We start from the raw sequence: 21,868 nt of genomic DNA on the forward strand, positions 1-21,868 counted from the left end.
AGAAGCCTCTGGCGGGCTGGCTCTTCTGCGTGTAGTCCTCACAGCCCAGGCAAGCTGAGGAAGCAGTTTCTCTGCCCACTTTGGGCCTCATGGACCCCGCAGGCCCTCCCTTCATGTGTCTGGCCTGAGCGGCTGGACGCCCCATGGGAGGTGCTCGGCATCCATGCGGATCCCAGATGGCATCCCTCTGGGGCCCACTGCCTGCAGGCTGCTTCTCCCAGTGTCTGGCCTGATGCCTTCTCTCCTCGTCGTGGCTGAGGCATGCACCAAGCTGGGCACACCGCCCCGTGTGTGCAGAGCAGCGGGGGGCTGCAAACAGCTGCGGGATCTGCCGGGTCCGGGAGCAGGCCAGCCCCCCCACCCACTGCCCAGTGGGCCACTCTCTCCCCTCTGCCTGCAGATCTTTCACATGACCTACGACCTGGCGAGTGCTGTGGTGCGCATCGTCAACCTCATTGGCATGATGCTGCTGCTCTGCCACTGGGATGGCTGTCTGCAGTTCCTGGTGCCCATGCTGCAGGACTTCCCCGACGACTGCTGGGTGTCCATCAACAATATGGTGGTGAGTGCCGGCCCGGCTGTGGGGGGGACTGAGGACGGTGCCCCGGCCAGAGCAGACCCCGTGTGGGGCCCTTGAGTCCCGGCATGTAGGACCTTCCACCGAGTGCTCGTTAGGGCGGCGCCCCCACCTCCCTGCTGCTGCCGCTGCCACCTTAGAGCCTCCACCAAGCTTCCCCAGTGCCCCGACTGCACCAGGGAGACTAAGACCAGATCTCCCTCAGATCATACCAGGTGTGAGAAGGCCGGGGTGGTGGTTCCTGCCCTCTTACGCGTCTGCTCCCAGGGGCAGAACAACCTTTAACAGCCTAGGAAAGAGAAGCCGGGGAGGGGCACTGTGGGCAGCCCACACAGACCCCAGATCCCACGTGGCTGCAGCTTTCTGCTCCAGCAGCAGCCCAGGGCTGCCTTTCTGCCCCCTTGCCCCTTCTCACCCCACTCCTTTCCCTGCCCCACAGACGCAAACTCTGGTCACGCGTGGGGGCCCTGAGCAGAGAAGGCAGGTTATATGGAGCCTGATCTCCCTCCCCCTCCAACCCTGTGGGTGGGTGAGAGGAGCCATGGGGCAGGGTCCCACAGCCTCCCAGGGACAGGGTGAGCTCCAGGCAGGATGGAGGATCCCCTGGACCTGTGAGCCCTTCTCTGGCTCTGGGAACCCTTGCCTCCTCCTCTCAATCCCAGTTAGTTTGGTTTGGTCTCTAGGGGCCCCAGGGGTGGGAAAACTGGCTTTGAAAAAGGTGAAAGAGACCCTGAGGCATCTTTCAGCATCAAACAGGCCTTTACAAAACAGCCTTTAGATGAGCTAAGTGTAAATGAATTGGCCTTATGGATCGAATTTCCGGGTCCCCAGAGGCTCAGCAGTAAGGCCGGAAGCCCTGGTTGGAGGCAAGTGGGGGCTGCCCCCCCAACTCTGTCCCCCAGGCCGGGAGCCCAGGGCCCCTCCACCCCTGAAGATCATCAGCCCTGCAGAACTCCCACTCTTGTCTGAACTGAGAACCCCAAGACTAGCTCAGCTCTCTCCAGGATGGTCGAAGTGACCTTGAACTTGGCAGCTCCTGTGCCTTCCTCCAGGTGCTGGAAACAATCTTGGTGACCTCCGAAGTGCTTAGGGCTCTGGGCAAGAGTCTGGGGGTCATGCGTGAGGGTTGATTTCCACATCAATGCTAATGCACCCACCTTGTGGGCAGAGAGCACTGGGGAGGTGGGGTGTCACCACCTGGTGGCCCCCTCATTTGGGGCAGTTAACTCTGCTCTGTGTGTGGGTGACAGGCCCACACAGGCACTAAATTTAGGAGGTGGCCCTTCCAAGCCCAGTGTTCCCACACTGAGCCTTCCTTGAGACACGGACTGGCTTTGCAGACAAAAATAGCCAGGAGCCTCGCTCCCTTTCTCTGTCCTCCCGCCCCCAGCATTGTGTGGGTTTCCGACCATCCACCTTTGGGGTAGGGGAGGGTAACAAGCCGCGCAGCCCTGGCTGGATGCAGGCTGGGTTCACACAGGAGGCACCTTAGCTCGGCAGCTCTTTAACTTTGCTCACCCAAAATGAGGACAGCATTTTTGGCTCAGTCTGCCCGAGCTTGTCCCCCCAGGGGAAGCATATCTGGTTTTATAATTGAGGTCAGTGGGGAAATGGGCTTCACTTGGCAGTAGCTTGGTGGGAAGGATGGAGCTGCTTCAGCAAGTGCAGGACAGCGGGGTGGCCCAGCCCGGAGCCCTGGCTGCTGGGGAGACTCCAGGCTGCCCCAGGGGCTGAGACGTCAGCCAGGGGCTAGGCTGAGCCCATCCCTTTTCTGGGACTTCCGGTCTGAGCCCTGCCCTCCCTGCCTTGCCAGAGAATGGCCTAGGTGAGGGATTCACTTGGTCACCCCGGGCTGTCGAGCCTCCTCGCTCCTCAGCCAAGGTTTTCATCTGACAGCAAGGTTGGGAGCCTGGGCCCCAGCTACTGGGAGTTAGGCTGGGGGAGGGGTGTAGCTTTTCTAGGTGCTGGAGAGAAGGGCCTGCCTCTCCTTGGCCTACCCCTTTCCCCATCTGCCCACCTGTGCATCTGTCCACAGAACAACTCCTGGGGAAAGCAGTACTCCTACGCCCTCTTCAAGGCCATGAGTCATATGCTGTGCATCGGGTATGGCCGGCAGGCCCCGGTGGGCATGTCGGACGTCTGGCTCACCATGCTCAGCATGATTGTGGGTGCCACCTGCTACGCCATGTTCATCGGCCATGCCACTGCCCTCATCCAGTCCCTGGACTCCTCCCGGCGCCAGTACCAGGAGAAGGTAGGGCAGAACGCCGGGGTCCACCTTGGGCTCTCTTAGGAGAACCTGCCCATCGCTCCTTCCCACAGGGAGCACAGGCTGACAGGCATGGGGCTTCCGTGGGTCCAGCCCCCTCTGATGGGGGCTCCCTGGGTGGACGACAGAGCGGGGGACTCCTCTTAGGGGACACTCAGCTCCCAGCCTTAAAACACCTCTAATGTCTTTTATCTGTACCCCCTCTCCTCCTGCTGTGTTGGGGGCCTGTGTCTCTTGCCTGAGGGCCCCTTTCCTACCTGGCCCCCCACGCTGTGTCCACAGTCCCCTCAGGCCTCCTCCTCTCCAGGCCCTCGCACCAGCACTGACACTTGCCCCATCTCTCCCTTCTTAAAAATGTCTGTCCATCCACCATCATTCGGCTTTGGCTGCTATCTTTTCTGCTCTCCGCCTCTTTCTCATGGACAAATTCCTAAAACCAACCAATGCACCATGCAACCAACCCAACTTGCATTGTTTGCGGCTGCTGAATCTGCCCTTCTCTCAGCCTGCTGAGTCTGAGGTCACCTGTGTCCTCTGTGTTGCTAAAGCCAGCGGGTCCTGTGGGGTCCTTGTCTTGCTTGGCCCCTGACAGTTATGACTCCCTGCTGGGCTTCGTACTTGTTTGCACGACCGCGTGCTCTCTGCTCTTTTCCCCACTCTTCCTTGGCTGGCTCATCTTCTCAGTTATCCCACGCCGGGCGCCTGGTGGCGTGGGCCCAAATCTCTGCTTCTCTCTCTCCCATTTTCTTAGGGGCTGCCTTCCCACCCCACCCCATGTTCTGTGTCCATCTCACTGCAGTGGGACCCAAATAGTATAATCAGCCCCCAGCTCCTTCTTAAGCCCCACACTACTTGATGCCTCTTTGGACCTCACCCTCATCATGTCCAAGATGAGAACAGTCTCCAGCCTTCTCCACTCCAGCCTCCCCTCTTGCCTGTCTTCTTAGCGGATACGGTAGCGCAGACGCCCAGGCCAGAAGCCGGGGGCCATCGTTGGTGCCTGGCAGCGGCTGCCCTGTCATCAGCTCCTTCTCCTTCATCCCCGCTGGCTCCCGCCTGGGTCACGGCACTTGGAAGAACCTTAGGGAACATCACCTCCTTCTTGTCATTGCTCTGTCGCAGCACTGTGTCCCCACCTCTTTGGAGCCCTAGTACATCCTATTTCTGATGGTTCCTGGGGTACAGGGACTTCCCTTACATCCCCCTGTGGGAACATCTGTTTCTTGCCTAATTGTGCCTCCTATCCCAGCTATGCACCTGAGGATCCCCACTCTCCACCCACAATCCAGGGATGGCTGGAGCGGCACCCACCCATCACCCCGGGGGGCTGGGGGCAGGAGCATTTCTTAGTTGGTTAAGTCCTGGGCACTTAGGGGCACAATCTCTTGTCCCCAAACCTTTACTTAATATCCCTTCTCTACCCAGCCCCTCCCTCCAGCTGGTAGGCCTAGCTGGAGTTGCTCTTTAACCAAAGACTCAGCCTCACCAGAGCCCATGGTTGGATACATGCCCCACCTGATGCGTCAGGCATCCTGCCTTCAGTCTCCAACCCCTCCAAACCTCTAATGCAGCCCATTCCGCTGCCTCTGCCAGTTTGTTACAACTGCTGGGAAACAGCTCCTTCTAGAGTCTGTGAGCGAGGCCGCGCTGGTCCACAGTGTGACACAGAGGAGACTGACCTTTAGAGGAATCATTGTATTGAACATGGTGAAGACTGGATGCTCTAGTGCCCCTCCTCTACCCCACGTGGCTGAGAGTCAGGGCCACATCCACGCTGAGGCCCTCACTCTCAAAGGTCAGCCAAAAAGGCCCACGGGAGCCATGCTGGCTCTAGTCACCAGCAGCCAAGACAGCGTGGTGCCAGCTGGGGCGGTCAGACTGGCTGGCTAGGAGGTGACACTCTCTGTCTCCTGGCACTCAGTACAAGCAGGTGGAGCAGTACATGTCCTTCCACAAGCTCCCGCCTGACACCCGCCAGCGCATCCATGACTACTACGAGCACCGCTACCAGGGCAAGATGTTCGATGAGGAGAGCATCCTGGGCGAGCTGAGTGAGCCACTGCGGGAGGTGAGCTTGGTGGCCCGGGAGGGGAGCCAGGCCTTCCTGCCGGGCGGTTCCCCTCACCTCCGCCTCCCTTTCTCAATTCACCCCATCTTGGGAGCAGGAGATCATCAACTTTAACTGCAGAAAGCTGGTGGCCTCCATGCCACTGTTTGCCAACGCGGATCCCAACTTTGTGACCTCCATGCTGACCAAGCTGCGCTTCGAGGTCTTCCAGCCTGGGGACTACATCATCCGCGAAGGCACCATTGGCAAGAAGATGTACTTCATTCAGCACGGGGTGGTCAGTGTGCTCACCAAGGGCAACAAGGAGACCAAGCTGGCAGATGGCTCTTATTTTGGAGGTGAGGCAGCTAAGGGGTCCTGGGGGGACAGGGGAATGGGTTGGGGAGTCACAGAGGATGACATCACAGACCCTCACGCCACTGTCTGGGAGTGGGTGTCTGTGAGGCTGGCGCATGCTATCCGACTCTTTTCAACCCCATGGACTGTAGCCTGACAGGCTCCTCTGTCCGTGATGGGATTTCCCAGACAAGAAAACTGGAGTGGGTTGCCCTTTCCTCATACAGGGGTGGTTCCAGAGATGGGAGTTAGTCTGGTACCCATTTGGTTGCAGGCTGGCATCCGAAGGGGTCACAGCCTGGGGATGGGGCCTTGTGAGCCTGTCAAGCTTCTGTCCCAGACAGCAGGGCCCAGGTCAGGGTGGGACGGGGTGGTGGTGGGGTTCTGTGGAATCTGCTGGAAGGCCCCCTGACTCCTGATATCCTGGCAGAAATCTGCCTGCTGACGCGGGGCCGGCGCACAGCCAGCGTGAGGGCTGACACCTACTGCCGCCTCTACTCGCTGAGCGTGGACAACTTCAATGAGGTGCTGGAGGAGTACCCCATGATGCGGCGGGCCTTCGAGACGGTGGCGCTGGACCGCCTGGACCGCATCGGTGAGCTGCCTGCCGGGAGGGAGGTGGCGGCGGGGCGGGGGCGGGGGCGGGCTACAGGCTTCTGTCTGCTCCCTCCCCGGCCTAAGCGCCTGATCTTGTTCGGTGGTCCAGGCAAGAAAAACTCCATCCTCCTCCACAAAGTCCAGCACGACCTCAACTCAGGCGTCTTCAACTACCAGGAGAACGAGATCATCCAGCAGATCGTGCAGCACGACAGGGAGATGGCGCACTGCGCGCATCGCGTCCAGGCCGCCGCCTCCGCCACGCCGACCCCCACGCCGGTCATCTGGACCCCGCTGATCCAGGCGCCGCTGCAGGCCGCCGCCGCCACCACCTCCGTGGCCATCGCCCTCACTCACCACCCGCGCCTGCCGGCTGCCATCTTCCGGCCTCCCCCGGGGCCCGGGCTCGGCGGCCTCGGGGCCGGGCAGACGCCCCGGCACCTGAAGCGGCTGCAGTCTCTGATCCCATCGGCGCTGGGCTCCGCCTCGCCCGCCAGCAGCCCGTCCCAGGTGGACACGCCGTCTTCCTCCTCCTTTCACATCCAACAACTGGCTGGATTCTCCGCGCCGGCCGGTCTGAGCCCGCTCCTCCCCTCGTCCAGCTCCTCCCCGCCGCCAGGGGTCGGCGGCTCCTCCCCAGCGCCCACGCCTTCCACCGCCGCGGCCGCCGCCACCGCGGGGTTCGGCCACTTCCACAAGGCGCTGGGGGGCTCCCTGTCCTCGTCCGACTCGCCCCTGCTCACCCCTCTGCAGCCGGGCGCCCGCTCCCCGCAGGCCAGCCAGCCGCCGCCCCCGCTGCCGGGGGCCCGGGGAGGCCTGGGACTCGCGGAGCCCTTCCTGCCGCCCCCGCCGTCGGCCAGGTCCCCGTCGTCCTGCCCAGGGCAGCTGGGCCAGCCTCCCGGGGAGCTGTCCCCCGGGCTGGCCGCCGGCCAGCCGAGTACGCCAGAGACACCCCCGCGGCAGCCTGAGCGGCTGTCCTTGGTGGCAGGGTCCTCAGGGGGGGCTTCTCCTGTCGCCTTCACCCCCCGAGGAGGGCCCAGCCCTCCTGGCCACAGCCCGGGCCCTCCAAGAACTTTCCCAAGTGCCCCGCCCCGGGCCTCTGGCTCCCACGGATCCCTGCTCCTGCCCCCTGCATCCAGCCCCCCGCCGCCCCAGGTCCCCCAGCGCCGGGGCACGCCGCCCCTCACCCCTGGTCGCCTGACCCAGGACCTCAAGCTCATCTCAGCCTCTCAGCCGGCCCTCCCCCAGGACGGGGCGCAGACTCTCCGCAGAGCCTCCCCGCACTCCTCTGGGGAGTCGGTGGCAGCCTTCCCGCTCTTTCCCAGAGGCGGGGGCGGCAGCGGGGGCAGCGGGGGCAGCGGGGGCCTCGGTCTCCCCGGGAGGCCCTATGGTGCCGTCCCTGGCCAGCACGTCACTCTGCCTCGGAAGACATCCTCAGGTTCTTTGCCACCCCCTCTTTCTTTATTTGGGGCAAGAGCCACCTCTTCTGGGGGGCCCCCTCTGACTGCTGCTCCCCAGAGGGAACCTGGGGCCAGGTCTGAGCCGGTGCGCTCCAAACTGCCGTCCAACCTATAAGCTGCTTCCCCTCCCTCCTCCTCTCCTCTATTTTTTTCTTTTTCTCCCTTCTTTTTTTCTTCAGGTTTAACTGTGATTAGGAGATATACCAATAACAATAATAATTATCATTAAAAAAATCCACACCAGAAAAACAAAAGACAGCAGAAAATAACCAGGTATTCTTAGAGCTATAGATTTTTGGTCACTTGCTTTTATAGACTATTTTAATACTCAGCACTAGAGGGAGGGAGGGGGAGGGGAGCAGGCAGGGCCCAAGTGTAAAAGCCAGAGGAAGGCAGGTGGGGTCTCTGGGGCTTGGCAGGGGTGGGGATGACCCATGTTTGGGGTTCCTAGCGCAGACCGGTCATTGTATTCATTTTAGGGCAGTAGCCACCACTAGGCCCTTAGCTGTGAACCTGGAGCCCCACTCTGCTGGGAGTCATCTCCGTTCCTCCAGGAAGGGCTGCCCATGAGTTTGTTCCTAGGGAGCCTCAGTTGCCTGAGTCCTGGGGACAAATGGGCCAGGGTCCTGAGAGTCTTGCATTTTTTTCTACTGCAAATTTAGCAAGATGTATATATATATGTATGTAAGATGTGTATATGTATAGCTATGTAGCGCTCTGTAGAGCCATGTAGATAGCCACTCACACATGTGCACATGTGTGTGCAATCTAGTTTAACCCCATGTTGCCAGGACACCCAGGTCACCTTCCATCCAGTAACCTGCCTTGGCCCGCAGGCTGGGCACCACAGGGCCTGGGGGATGTATCTTCTCCAGTCCTCAGGGAAGAAGACCCCAGAGCCTCTCGGCAGGCCTCCTTTCTCCCCACCTCTGGTCTCAAATTCAGCCCCAGCCCGACCTCCCCTCATGGAAGCGGAAGACTCCAGGCCGTGCCTCTCCTACCCTGCAGGGCCTCAAGCACATCCCATCACCTCTGCGGCCCTCAGTTTTCCCATCTGTAGAATGGGAGGGGAGGGAAGCTTCTATTTATTGAGTCTGCTCTGTGCCAAGCACTGGTTTAGCACTTTACACATATTAACTGCTTCAATTTTACAAATTGAAGGAGGTGTAGCTACTTTGATTCTTCCCATTTCACAGACGAGGAAACCGAGTATTAGTCATTGTTCCAGAATTGGATAATTACAAGTGGCAGAGCTGGGACTGATCTGAGATTGTAATCTAGGCCTGCCTACCTTAGGCTAAAGCTGATGTTCCTTTCATTAGAAAATTGTGTTGACAGGAGCTGAATTTGACACCCATGCAGGGTATAGAGGGAAGAAACCACATTTTGGAGGTAATCAGACCTGGATTTCAATCCCAGACCTACCACTTCTTAGCTTTCTGAGCTTTCTTAGCTCATGTGAGCTTTCTGTTAACCGTCTGTAAAATGGGAGTACTCGTGGTACACCTCACAAGGACCTATGAGGAGCAGATGAGAACTGTAGAACACGTGACATGCCCAGCCCGGCACCTGGCACATATCATAGGAGGTGCTCAATAAATCATGTTTCTTCTGCCCCTCATGTGCCCAGAACCTTGCCCCAGTGAGCTATGGTGAGATCCCAAGGAGCTTTGGCTGCTGTCTCCAGGACTTACAATCTCAGGACACAGGAGGTAGCTGGAATTTTCTAAGGGTCTAAGGAAGGTGTGCGGCCAGTGGTGGGCTTGAGCCAGGCCTCCAGGTGTGGGAAAGTTAGAGGGAGGGAAGGAGGGGGCAGGGGGTCAGGTGGTGTGCACGGTGGGGAAATGACTGAGGTGGGTGTGGAGTTGTGGAGTCAGGGGGTTTGGGAAGAGATCCAGAAGCTGTGGTCAGAAGGAAGCCTTGTGTGATAGGCTAAGGGAACTGACTTGGATTCTGAAGGCAACCAGGAGCCAGAAGCAGGTCCAAAGTGGAGGCCATTGTGAAAACAGCTCAGAGCCATGGTTAGTGGTACCTCCACTGCCTAAAGTGGGAGAAGAGGTTCGGCTGCCAAGGCCTGAATAATGAGAGGGGCTGGTGTTGCCTTGTCCATCCGGAACACTCCTCCACATTCTTAAGCCAGAAAGTTGGCGAGATCAGGCTTTGTCCTGGGATGTGGACAAAATTTCTCTATAGATGGGTCATGGGGTGTGAGGCAATAATCCGGGAAAGAAAAGGGGGAAGGATCCTGGGGTCTTCGGAAGAGCCACCTAGCCTTGGTCTCTACTGGGCAGAAGAAGGCCCCTTGAGTTTTCAGAGCTGGACGTAGCAGCACCTTCTATGAGTGCTGTTCATAGAAGTTTGGCACCTACCTATGCCCCACAAGGAGGGCAGGACTGGATCCAAACTCAATCTAGACCTGGAGGTGGCAGGGGGTGGGGAGGGGGTAGGGATAGTGGGGGGTGCAGGGCCATGAGTAATGAGGACCCTTCTAGCCACCAGGACTTGGTCTCACCCCCCTCCACACACATACAGAGACACAGATACACATGCAGTTTATGAAAGCTCCGACTCAGCCCAGCCACTCCAGAGAGGGGGAAAGCCAGGTCTGGTCAGTGGACCCTTCCATCCCCCATCTCTCACAAGCAATTTTCAAATCTTCCACTTTTAAAACAGAAAATGGTAAATGCACCGAGTTGTATATTTTATTTAAATAAAAAAATTCCAGCAGATGCTGCCTTCTTCTAGGGGCAAGGGATGGGGGGTGCAGCGTGGATTCTGAAGCCTCAGGAGCCTGGCCGTGGAGGGCAGTGGGACATTGTCCCTAGAGCAAGGTGTGCTTGTACGCACAAGACTGTGCCCCCAAGAGCAGGGGTCGGGGAGCAGAGCTGTGAGAGAGTGTGAGGTCTGGCTATGGACAGAAGTGTGCACTGTTGGTGGGCTGGTGAGAGAGAAAGCGTGTGTCCTTGGCTAGTGTAGGCGTGAGACCCTAACTGAGGTCCTTCCCACCCCAGCTGTGGGGGCTGCCCTGGGACTCCTTGGTGCTGCCTGGAGAAGGATAGTGAGCACATGAACTCCAGTGAGATCCTGAAGAGGGAGATGCGATCTCAGCCTGATCAGATGGGTCACAAAATGTTACCAGGCTGGGAGGAGGGTGTCATGGCCAGGGCAGAAGGTTGCATGTTAGAGTAGCCAAGGAGGCAACACAGCTGCTGGGCTCTTGCGGGAGTTGGGGAACCAGAGAGGCCTCACTGTAAGGAGGTGTGACATGGCACTCCTGACTGTGGGCGCCGGAGGGGGCGCCTGACTCCAGACCCTCTGAGAAGACCCTCAAGGCTGCTTCCTCCACCCCTTGCTGAAGAGGGTCCCAAGGGCCCTCAGAGTTGTACCTTGCGGCGTAGGAGAGAGGCAGCGTTCTGAGTCTGGAAAGCAAATTCCCCAGGGCCACATGGTGGTGGCAGAGGATTGCCGTGTTGCCTGCACTCCAGAGGGGAAAGTCCTCAGAAAAGGGCAGGGAATCCGTTCCCATCCCCATCAGTGATTGCCTAGTAGATGTTGTTGCCATGGTAACTGGCCTGGGAGTCCCGTTGCTAAGGAGGCAGCTGCAGCAGGCCCTGCGTCCCCATGACAACTGCCCCCTGTGGCCCAGGAGGCCATGGGTCCTCAGGGACCCACCAGGAGGGCAGGGCAAAATGCAGGCCTGGCATCTGGGGCTATGGGGAGGCCTTTGCAGACAGCCAGCCACTGGGGGGTGGGACGAATTAGCTACACACCCAGCCAATTTGCAAGGGGTAGATCCAGGCTACTTGCCTCCACTCAGCCCCTCAAGGATCCACCACAGGCTTGCACTGGGCCTTGCTCCTCCACTGGGGGCTGGAGCAATCCCAATCACTATCTTCTCTGTTCCCTGACTACAAAAGGACACTTAGTAAGCACCTACTGTGTGCTGGGCACTTGGTGCTTTCCTGTTCTCTCATTCCATCCTCAAAAATACCCTAAGGGAGGGCCCCAATACAGTGAGCCCAGGGGCTCAAAGAGGGAACCTGCCTAGACCAGTTGGCTGGAATGTGAAGGAGCCAGGGTGCATACCTGGGGTCTGGAGACTCAAACCTGATCACTCCCATTGGTGGCACGTACCAAGGGCTGAGTGCCAGGAGCAGTCTGTAGGAAGGTAGGGGTGCATAGTCTGTAGAAAAATTTTAAAACTGCATATAAATGGCTAAATGTGGTTTGCTTTCTCTTACCTTTCACCATCTCCAGCTAGCAGCAATTCGGAACAGTCAGTAATGATACACTTCTCCCCACCAGGGCAGTCAGCCGGCCCCTCCTCGAAATGCCACTGAACCCCCTGCTTCGACTCCAGCGGACACCTGTCGTGTTTACAGCTGCCAGTTGCCCAAAGACACTCTCTGCCCTGGTGGGGTTAAACCAGACTGGGATTTTTTTAAACAAACATTTTAAAAATTGATTAAGATCCCTCCTAGACTCCGAGTCTCTTCCCAGCTGCTGCTCCTCATCTGTCAGCCAAACTTCTTGAGAGCTGTCTGGACGCCCCACCCTCATTTCCCTTCCTCTGAGTCACTTCCTCCTCCACAGCCATCTGGCCCCACCGCTTCTACACAGAACGCGGTGGATGAGGTCCTCCCCGGCCCCCTGGTAAACCTAAGGCGGATCTCCGCAGGTTTTGTCCTGCTGCCCGGCCCACCCCAGCTTTTAGGACCTGCTTTCCTCTCACTGCTCTTTCTGTTCAAAGAAAGAGCTCTTCTTTCTCCCGAGGCTCAGTGCTTTGGGCCCCTGGCCATGACCCCACCGTCTTCTCTCTGCCCACCTGCTTCCTGGAAGCCTCACCCGTACTCATGGCTTCCCTCTCAATTCAATCCCCTCCTCCCCCAACATGGCTCCTCATCGTTTTCTGGTCAACCGTGGTCCTTTCATTCTTTCTTGAGTTCACAGTTTCCAGTGCATCCAGTGGAGAAGGCAATGGCACCCCACTCCAGGACTCTTGCCTGGAAAATCCCATGGATGGAGGAGCCTGGTGGGCTGCAGTCCATGGGGTCGGGAAGAGTCAGACACGACTGAGCGACTTCACTTTCACTTTTCACTTTCATGCATTGGAGAAGGAAATGGCAACCCACTCCAGTGTTCTTGCCTGGAGAATCCCAGGGACGGGGGAGCCTGGGGGCTGCCGTCCATGGGGTCGCACAGAGTCGGACACGACTGAAGCGACTTAGCAGCAGCAGCAGCAGCAGCAGCAGCAGTGCATCCAGAGTGAGTCTTCTCCAATCCCGGCCCTCCCCCTGATGTGGCATTTTCAATTTTCTCTCGAGGGTGGAATATTTCATAACACAGAGAAGAAGATATAACCATAACAAATACTGAATATTAAAAATGTGATAAGTAGCCATACACCAATAACTTGGTTTTAAAAAAGAGAACATAAGGCATACCTTTGGAAGCATCTGCTGGTCCCCAACTGTATCCCTGTCTTGCTCTCCAAGATAATCCACTCAGATGAACTTTAGTCATCCCATTGCTACTCATGATACTTTTTTTACTGCAGAAATAAAATGTCTCTAAACATGTGCTCAGTTGTGTACCAATGGAAGGGTGGGGACTGGAAGTAGTTGTCTTTGTGGGGAGGAGGGTTTCATCAATAATATTGTTCAGAATCGCTGATGCATAGGATAAGCAGCAGCAGATTGAGTCTGTTTTTATTATTGCTTAAAATTTCTTTACAAATATCTTACCTTTTCATTGCCTGCACCAGGAGTGGACCATACCGCTTCCACTTACATACACCACTGAATGTATCTGTAAAATTTTGAACTTTATATAAGTGGCATCCTGCTGTATGTATTCTTTAATAATTTGCTTTTTTTCCCATTCAGTATTGTAATTTTGAGATCTTGTTGATGCCCGGAGCATAGTTCACTCACCTTCACCACCGTATAGCGTTCCAGTATCTGAATATGTCACCATAGACATATGTGTTCTTCTGGAGACAGATATTTCAGTCATTTCCAGTTCTCTCTATTACCAACACTGTTGCTACAAATGTTCTTATTTGTGGCTCCTGATACAGATATGTCGAAGCATCTTTAGGCTCTGCATCTGGGAGAGGAAGAACTGAGTCATAGGGTGACTTAACCTTCACTTTACAAGATAATGCCAAGCTGTTTTAACTAGTTCTAACAATGTACACTCCCACCTGCAGGGTATGAGTTACTCCTAATCTACATACATTCTTGCTAATGATTGCAATCATCAGACTTTCTTATTTTTCCCAATCTAGTGACATCTAATTGTGTTTTAGTGTGCAAGTCCCTAATTACCAGTAAGGTTGGCATTTTTTTGAATATTCATTTGCCATTTGTTTCCTCTTCTGAGCAATATTTTTTCATGTATTTTTCCTGGTTTCCTATTGTCTTTTGTTGATTCATAAGAGTTTTACATACATACATATATTTGTTCATTGTATGTGTTATAAATATCTTCTTCCAGTGTATGGCTTATATTTTCTTTCTTTCTTTTCTCAGTGTTCCTTGGTGAACAGAAATTTTACATTTTAATGAGATCAATATTAGCAATATTTTTTCAAAAAGTCTAGTACTTCCTTAGTGCCTTTTTTGCTGGTTTAAGAAACCTATCTTACTCTGTTATTATAAATATATTCCTCCGTGTTAATTTTTAAACTGTGAAGTGTTGCTTTTCACATTTACTTAACCTAACTGACCCAGACTTTGGGTATGATGTCAGGACAGTTTGATTTCATTTTTGTCTTATACAGACAACCAATTGTTCCTACTAATTTAAATGTCACTTATATGTCACATCTGGGTTTATGTCAAAGCTCTCTATTCAGTAACATTAGCTCATCCATCCTTGTTCAAACCGTCTTAGTTACTGTAGCTTTATAAAGTGTGTAGATCTTAGTAAAGCCTGTGCTCTCACCTCCTTCTTAAACAATGTCTTGGCTACTCTAGTCTCTGTGGTATCATATACTTTGTACAGTTTGTTAAGATGCATGAAGATCTCAGTGGACTTCTGCTTTGAAATTACATGAACATTATTATTAAAATTTGTATTTCTATGGATGAACAAGACCCACATTTGGGTCTTCTTTACTGTTTCTTTTGTATTAGGGCAATTAGCACTAGTGACCCCAACAGAAAAACCGCAACATTTCAATGGTTTAACACAGTGAAGATTTATTCCAGCTCAGGTTAAGTCCCCAGCAGGCCAGGCAGCCACTCTCCTTACTGAACAGCAGCTGGAACCCGTGGTCTCCAAGATCACGTGGAAGGAGAAGAGAGACCTGGAAGAGACCACAGATTCTGAACGACTCTTCTCCGGCAGTCTCCGGCAGTGACACATCTCGCTCCTTCTCATCCTTGCTCGTCACTTGGCCCCAAAGTAACGGCAAAGGAGGCTGCTTGATGTGGGCGGGCATGTGGAGTATTTACTGGGCATTAACTGTCTCTGCCAAGTCTTCACGTGGCTTTCCAGTTTTCTTCATGAAGGTTTGTGCATTTGGCTAGTTTTATTCCTAATACCTTTAATTTTTGTTGCTATTGCTAATTGTATATATTTTTTTAATCGAGATATGATTTATAGATAACAAAATTCACCAATTTTCAGTGCACAGTTCACTGAGTTTTGACACATTTTCCCAGTCCTAGAACCACCTTGATAATGAGGATAATCAACATTTCGCTCACGCCTGCAGATCCTCCTCCACCTCTCTGCAGTCAGCCTCCTGCTCCTGGCTCCTGGCAATCTGCTTTCTATCACTAAAGTTTTGCCTTTCTGGCAAAATATAGGTAGAATTTCATATAAATGGAACCACAAAGTGTGTCAGCCCTTGTGTCTAATTTCTTTCCTTTAGTCAAAAGCCTTTAAGGCCTGTCCATTTTGTTTTGTGTTCTGTGGAGCAAGTGTCCCTGGCTGAATATGCCAGGATTTGTTATTCCTTCACCCACTGGTGAGCAATTGGGCTGTTTCCAGTTGGGCTACTAAGAATAAAGCTCCTATGAACATTCACGATCAAGTCTTCATGTGAGCCTGGATTTTCATTTTTCCTGAGTGGCACTGTTGAGTCATTTGGTGAGTATAGATTTAACTTGATCAGACACCACTAGATTATTTTCTGAGGTTGGAATACTGCTTTGTATTCCCACCAGCAACTGAAACAGAGTTCCGGGTACCGCAGATTTTTGCAATATTTGATCGTGTCTTTTATTTCTACCATTCAAGACAGTGTGTTTTATTAACTCCTGGTTTAAATTTCCATTGCCATAATGACTAAAGATGCTGAGCATCTTTTTGAGTGCTTATTTGCTATCTATATGGGTTCTTTGATAAAGTGTTCAAATCTTTACTCATTTGTTTGAGTCATTTGTTTCTTATTATTAAATTATAAATAATATATTCAGGAGACAAGTCCTTTATAAGATGTATATTTTGCAAATATTTTCTCTCAGTTTATGGTTTACCTTGCTGTTTCCTCAACCATGTCTTTCAAAGAGTAAATATTTTTAACTTTGAGGATGTTCAACTCATCAAATTTTTCTTTTATAATTTGTGCCTTTTGACAAGGGCATTAAAATGGTACACGGAAAAATGGACACAACACAAAGGACAGTAACAAAGTAACAGAGGGACAAAAACCCAGCAATCCCACTGCTGGACATACACACCAAGGAAACCAGAATTGAAAGAGACACGTGTACCCCAGTGTTCATCGCAGCACTGTTTACAATAGCCAGGACATGGAAGCAACCTAGATGTCCATCAGCAGATGAATGGATAAGAAAGCTGTGGTACATATACACAATGGAGTATTACTCAGCCATTAAAAAGAATACATTTGAATCAGTTCTAATGAGGTGGATGAAACTGGAGCCTATTATACAGAGTGAAGTAAGCCAGAAAGAAAAACACCAAATACAGTATACTAACGCATATATATGGAATTTAGAAAGATGGTAACAATAACCCTGTATACGAGACAGCAAAAGAGACACTGATGTATAGAACAGTCTTTTGGACGCTGTGGGAGAGGGAGAGGGTGGGATGATTTGGGAGAATGGCATTGAAACATGTATAATATCATATGTGAAACGAGTCACCAGTCCAGGTTCGATGCACAATACTGGATGCTTGGGGCTGGTGCACTGGGACGACCCAGAGGGATGGTATGGGGAGGGAGGAGGGAGGAGGGTTCAGGATGGGGAACACATGTATACCTGTGGCGGATTCATTTTGATATATGCCAAAACCAATACAATATTATAAATTTAAAAAATAAAATTAAATTAAAAAAAAAATTGAAGACATAGAAAACAAATAACAAAACTGAAAGTGTAAATACTACCTTATCAGTAATTAACATAAAATGTAAATAGATCAAGTACTTGAAGAAATTGGCAGGATGGATTTTAAAAAATGATATAATTTTGAGATATACCTCTCTCAAAATTATATTACATAGCTTTAATATATAAATATATAATTTATATATTACTAATAGCCATTAATATAATATTAATAATATAGAATACTACTTGTTGATATTATATTATTTAACATATATATTTTGGGCTTCCTAGGTGGCGCCGGAGAAGGCAACGGCACCCCACTCTAGTACTCTTGCCTGGAAAATCCCATGGACGGAGGAGCCTGGTGGGCTGCAGTCCATGGGGTCGCGAAGAGTCGGACACGACTGAGCGACTTCACTTGCACTTTTCACTTTCATGCATTGGAGAAGGAAATGGCAACCCACTCCAGTGTTCTTGCCTAGAGAATCCCAGGGGGAGCCTGGTGGGCTGCCGTCTATGGGGTCGCAGAGTCGGACACGACTGAAGTGACTTAGCAGCAGGTGGCGCTAGTGGTAAAGAACCTGCCTGTCAATGCAGGAGATGTTAGAGATGTGGGTTCCATCCCTGGGTCAGGAAGATCCCCTGAAGGTGGACATAGCAACCCTCTCCAGTATTCTTGCCTGGAGAATCCCATGGACAAAGAAGCCTGGTGGGCTACAGTCCATGGGGTCTCAGAGAGCTGGACACGACTGAGGTGACTTAGAACGCACACAGGCATTATATATTTTATGGGCTTCTTTTTGAGACAAAATTGTTGCTAAAGATGAAGTCTACTTTAAAGTGATAAAAGGATAAAAAAATGATAAAAAGAGCAATCTGTCAGGAACAATTAACAATTTAAACATATATGCACCTAACAGCAGAACCCCAAAATTCACGAAGCAAACTTGACATAATGGAAGGAGGGGATAGACAGTGCAACAGTAATAGATGTAGATGTCATGCCCATTTTCAATAACGGATAGATGAACAGGATAGAAGATCAGCAAGGAAGTGGAAAATTTGAGCAATATAATCAGGGCATCTAGAACCCTCTACTTAACAACAGCAAAATCCATATTCTTTTCAAGTGCACATGAAATATTCTCCAAGATAGACTCTGTGTTAAGTCACAAAACAAGTCTCAAGAAATTTTAAAGAATTGTAATCGTATGACATGTGTTCTCTGACGATCATACAATGGTTTTAGAAATCAATAACAGAAGGAATTTTGGAAAATTTGCAAATATATGGAAATTAATGCATTTTTACAGAACCAGTGGATCAAAGAAGAAAGCGCAAGAAAACATTAGAAAGTAAATTAAGATGAACAGAAACAAAAACACAACATACCAAAACTTACGGGGTATAGCAAAAGCAGTACTCTGAGAGAAATTTATAGGCGCTTACTGCTATCTAACAGAGAAGGCAATGGGACCCTACTCCAGTACTCTTGCCTGGAAAATCCTGTGGATGGAGGAGCCTGGTAGGCTGCAGTCCATGGGGTCGCACAGAGTCAGACACGACTGAAGCGGCTTAGCAGCAGCAGCAGCAGCTATCTAAAGATCTTAGATCAATAACATAAGAAACTAATGAAAAGAAGAGAAAACTAAACAAAGCAGGTGGAAGGAAGGAAGTCATAAACATTAAAGAAGAAATAAATGCAATCGAGAATAGACAATGCAGAAAATTGGCAAAATCAAAAGTTGGTTCTTTGACAAGATGAACAAAACTAACAAATTTTAACAATTTGATCACTGACCCTGTTGAAGACAGTAAGGCAATTGAGAACATTTTTCAAAAATGATGTCATAGAAACATGGACTGTCTTTGCAAAATGCACATTCTTTTGTATAAAAGGATGGACTCGGTATTACAGTGCTGTCAGAACTCTTACCTAGAGAACATTTTTTCCCCTGGTAATTATGACTCTGGGATAGAATTGCTGTTACTGAAGCAAAACCTGGATCCCCTTGCTCACAGGGCACAATAAAGCCAATCTACAGACACAAGGTTGTGGCGAAGGAAAGTGTAGCATTTATTGTGAGATGCCTTACAGGGAGTCCAGGACATCAGTGCTCAAAAAGCCCAAACTCCCTGACGGCTTTGAGCAAAGTGTTTGGCGTCCCAGGTATGTGATCAGTTCAGTTCAGTTCAGTCGCTCAGTCGTGTCCGACTCTTCGCGACCCCATGAATCGCAGCATGCCAGGCCTCCCTGTCCATTACCATCTCCCGGAGTTCACTCAAACTCACGTCCATCGAGTCGGTGATGCCATCCAGCCTCATGACAGTTCTCTGCCTGGTTGATGGTAACGTAACAGGGCAGTGTCACAGGGGTGAGCATCACCAGTCCTTCAGTGCCAGGAGGTGCACATGGAGTATTTGGTCATCAAGTAGTTAATTTCTTCCATTTGGTGGGGGTTTTGACATCTATGAAACAACTCAGGAATTGTACATCAGATACCATCATCAGGCACTTGAGAGAGGAGTTGAAGCTCTGGGAGGGAGAGGTGTCTGTCCTGGGAAGGGACCCTTAGCGTCCTGCTCAGTTACATTGCCATTTGAAACTTCCCAAATTAACAAATTACTTCCCAAAGTAACAAATTTTTGATTTGTGTGAACAAACTTGAAATGGAAGTTTCTTTGATCTGTCATAACAAATCTGAATAAGTGTTTGAAGGAAACTTTTCACATGCAAATGTTGCAGCGTTACCTCATTTGGGGGGCATCAAATTAACTCTGTTAATTATTTTTTTTTTTGGTTGCACCGAGGCATGGGGGGTCCTAATTCCCCAACCAGGGATCAAACTTGAACCCCTTGCACTGGAAGCACAGAGTCCTAACCACTGGACCACCAGGGAAGTCCCAACTCTGTTAATTCTTTATCAAATAAAATAAACCTGCTGCTTGAAAGTTTAAAGAGAGAGAGAGAGATTTACTGCCAAAAAAGAAAGGAGAAAGAGAGAGACAGACGCAGAGACAGATATATTGGGTTGTCCAAAAAGTTCATTTAGATTTTTCCATTACATCTTATGGAAAAACCCAAATGAACTTTCTGGCCAATCCAATACTAACAGGAATGAAAGATGGGATAATACCATCAACTTTTAAGAAATGAAAAGGGACATAAGAGAACCCTATGAACAATAGTATGCTGAAAAGTCAGATAACCTAGGTAAAATGGACAAATTCTTAGAAACACACAAACTACCAAAAGTGAATGAAGAAGAAATAGGGAATCTGAATAGACAGACCTATAGTAAGTGGAGAGATGCAAATAGGAATAAAACTTCTCATAATGAAAAGCCCAGGATCAGATGGCCTCACTGGTGAATTCCACCAAATGTTTAGAACTATGGACACCAATCCTTCACAAACTCCCAAAAAGTAGAGAGGAGGGAGCACTTTCCTTACTCTAGGAGGCCAGTATTACATGGATACCAAAACCAGATTAAAAAAAAATTACAAAAGAAGAAAACTACAGACTGATATCCCTTATGAATATTGCCACAAAAATCTTCAACAAATTCTGAAGGGAGATGAGAAATTTCACTTATTTTTTAAAAATACAGTGGTGCCAGTCAGACTTCCTTGGTCTCCTTTCCTGACAGGTGGTTTCTCCTGGGTTACCCTCTCACGAGCTTTGGCTCCCAGCTCCCAGTGCTCCTCTCCCTGCGTCCACATTCCTGTTTATTTGGCTTTTCCTTAGGCAAGCACTAGCTCCTCTTTCTGTTTGACGCTTGTGTTCAGGTTTTGGGTCCTCTGTTAGGGAAATCCCTTACTTTCTTTTGAACAAATAATTCACAAGTTTCTCTGTTGTTATTCGGGCTTCACAGATGGTGCTAGTGGTAAAGAACCCGACTGCCAATGCAGGAGACTTAAGAGATGTGGGTTAGATCCCTGGGTCGGGAAGATGCCCTGGAGAAGGGAATGGTAGCCCACTCCAGTATTCTTGCCTGGAGAAGCCCACGGACAGAGGAGCCTGGTGGGCTACAGTCCATGGGGTGTCAAAGGGTTGGACATGACTGAAGCAACTTAGCACTGTTGTTATTTAGCCAGTATCTGCGTCTTCCCTGCTTTTCAGGTCTAGTATGAGCAGTGCTGGAAGAAACACCATTTCCTCTCTCCAGTGAATCCCCCACCATTCTCACCATCCTCAGTGGTACTTCCTCGGTGTCTGGCAGATGCTGTAGTCCGGGTTGGAAGCTCCTTCCTGGCCTTGCCAGATCACATGGTCAGGCCTCTTAGCACTATTCATGCTGGACGGTAGCTTCTGTCCGTTCCATGTCTGAGTCCTCCTCCAGACTGTGAACACACCAGCAGAGATGGCCGTACTCATTCCACATCCTCGCTGCCTCACCTGTAGTTGGTCCTTGTAATAGGGACAGAGTAGGAACCAAATAGCTCAGAAATCCCATTAGGAGTGTGGCTAGACAGGGAACTTTAGGGGGATTTGGGAGACCCCTGTAAGTTAATGATCACTCAAAAAAACAGGTTTGCTTGACCACAAAACCAAGCAGGCCTGCTAAGCAGCAAAACCATACCACAGAAGCCTGAGACACGCCCCAACTCAATAAAACAGTTCTGGCTGAGACCCACATCCTGCCCAGAGAGCTCAGCAAGTTAATGACCCCTAGGACATGCTCTCTGCACACATAAAAAACAATAATTTATGGGAGAGGGACATTTCAAAGTGAAAGACCCTCCTTGTACTAAGACTTGAAATAATTTTCCCGTAGTGCCATGACAGTTCTTGCTTGACCATTTAGGAACAAGAAAACTCCCCTGTCTCACCTGGAGGAGGAGATGATGATGGAAGCAAGGCGTCTACTCAAGAATAAGGAAGAAGATGGTCTTTTCCATCTCCCCACTTTTCCTTTGATTACAAAACTCTAGCCCATAATGCTTGCCCACCCACTTGTAAGCCTCTCAAGGACCCTGTTCTAATAAATCACTTCTTATCTATCACTTTGCCTCTCACTGAATTCTTTCTGTGCTGAGAGAGACATCAAGGACTGGAGCCCTTCAGAGCCCTGCAAAAAGCCACATAGTGCTTTCACTAGGAAACACTCGTGAAACCAGGAAAGATTCCCAGCTTCTCCAGGGAGGAGGGCTTTTCTGACTGGCCCATAAAATTCCTTTTCTCATACTACCTACCCACACTGAGATCTCTTTGGTTTCAGTTCCAGTTTCCCTCCTGTGTGTTGG

At 51.0% G+C, this 21,868-nt stretch overlaps 1 protein-coding gene across 2 annotated transcripts in view; it reads left to right on the plus strand.

The window, feature by feature from the left end:
- The window catches only part of HCN4 (hyperpolarization activated cyclic nucleotide gated potassium channel 4), a 44,038-nt gene extending 34,297 nt beyond the window's left edge, over positions 1 to 9,741 (plus strand). Inside the window, exons 3-8 of one of the 2 annotated variants that reach the window (XM_025296179.3) lie at positions 401 to 562; positions 2,613 to 2,831; positions 4,768 to 4,914; positions 5,012 to 5,252; positions 5,681 to 5,845; positions 5,957 to 9,741. In XM_025296179.3, coding sequence (XP_025151964.3) covers positions 401 to 562; positions 2,613 to 2,831; positions 4,768 to 4,914; positions 5,012 to 5,252; positions 5,681 to 5,845; positions 5,957 to 7,422 — 2,400 coding nt within the window. In that variant the 3' untranslated portion in view covers positions 7,423 to 9,741. Of the gene's footprint in view, positions 1 to 400; positions 563 to 2,612; positions 2,832 to 4,767; positions 4,915 to 5,011; positions 5,253 to 5,680 lie in introns of both variants that reach the window. The other variant, XM_044925347.2, reaches the window with a different exon arrangement.
- Positions 9,742 to 21,868: the final 12,127 nt, after the last annotated feature.

This window comes from Bubalus bubalis, chromosome 11, assembly GCF_019923935.1.
Source record: "Bubalus bubalis isolate 160015118507 breed Murrah chromosome 11, NDDB_SH_1, whole genome shotgun sequence".
In the NCBI taxonomy this organism is placed as follows: Eukaryota; Metazoa; Chordata; class Mammalia; order Artiodactyla; family Bovidae; genus Bubalus; species Bubalus bubalis.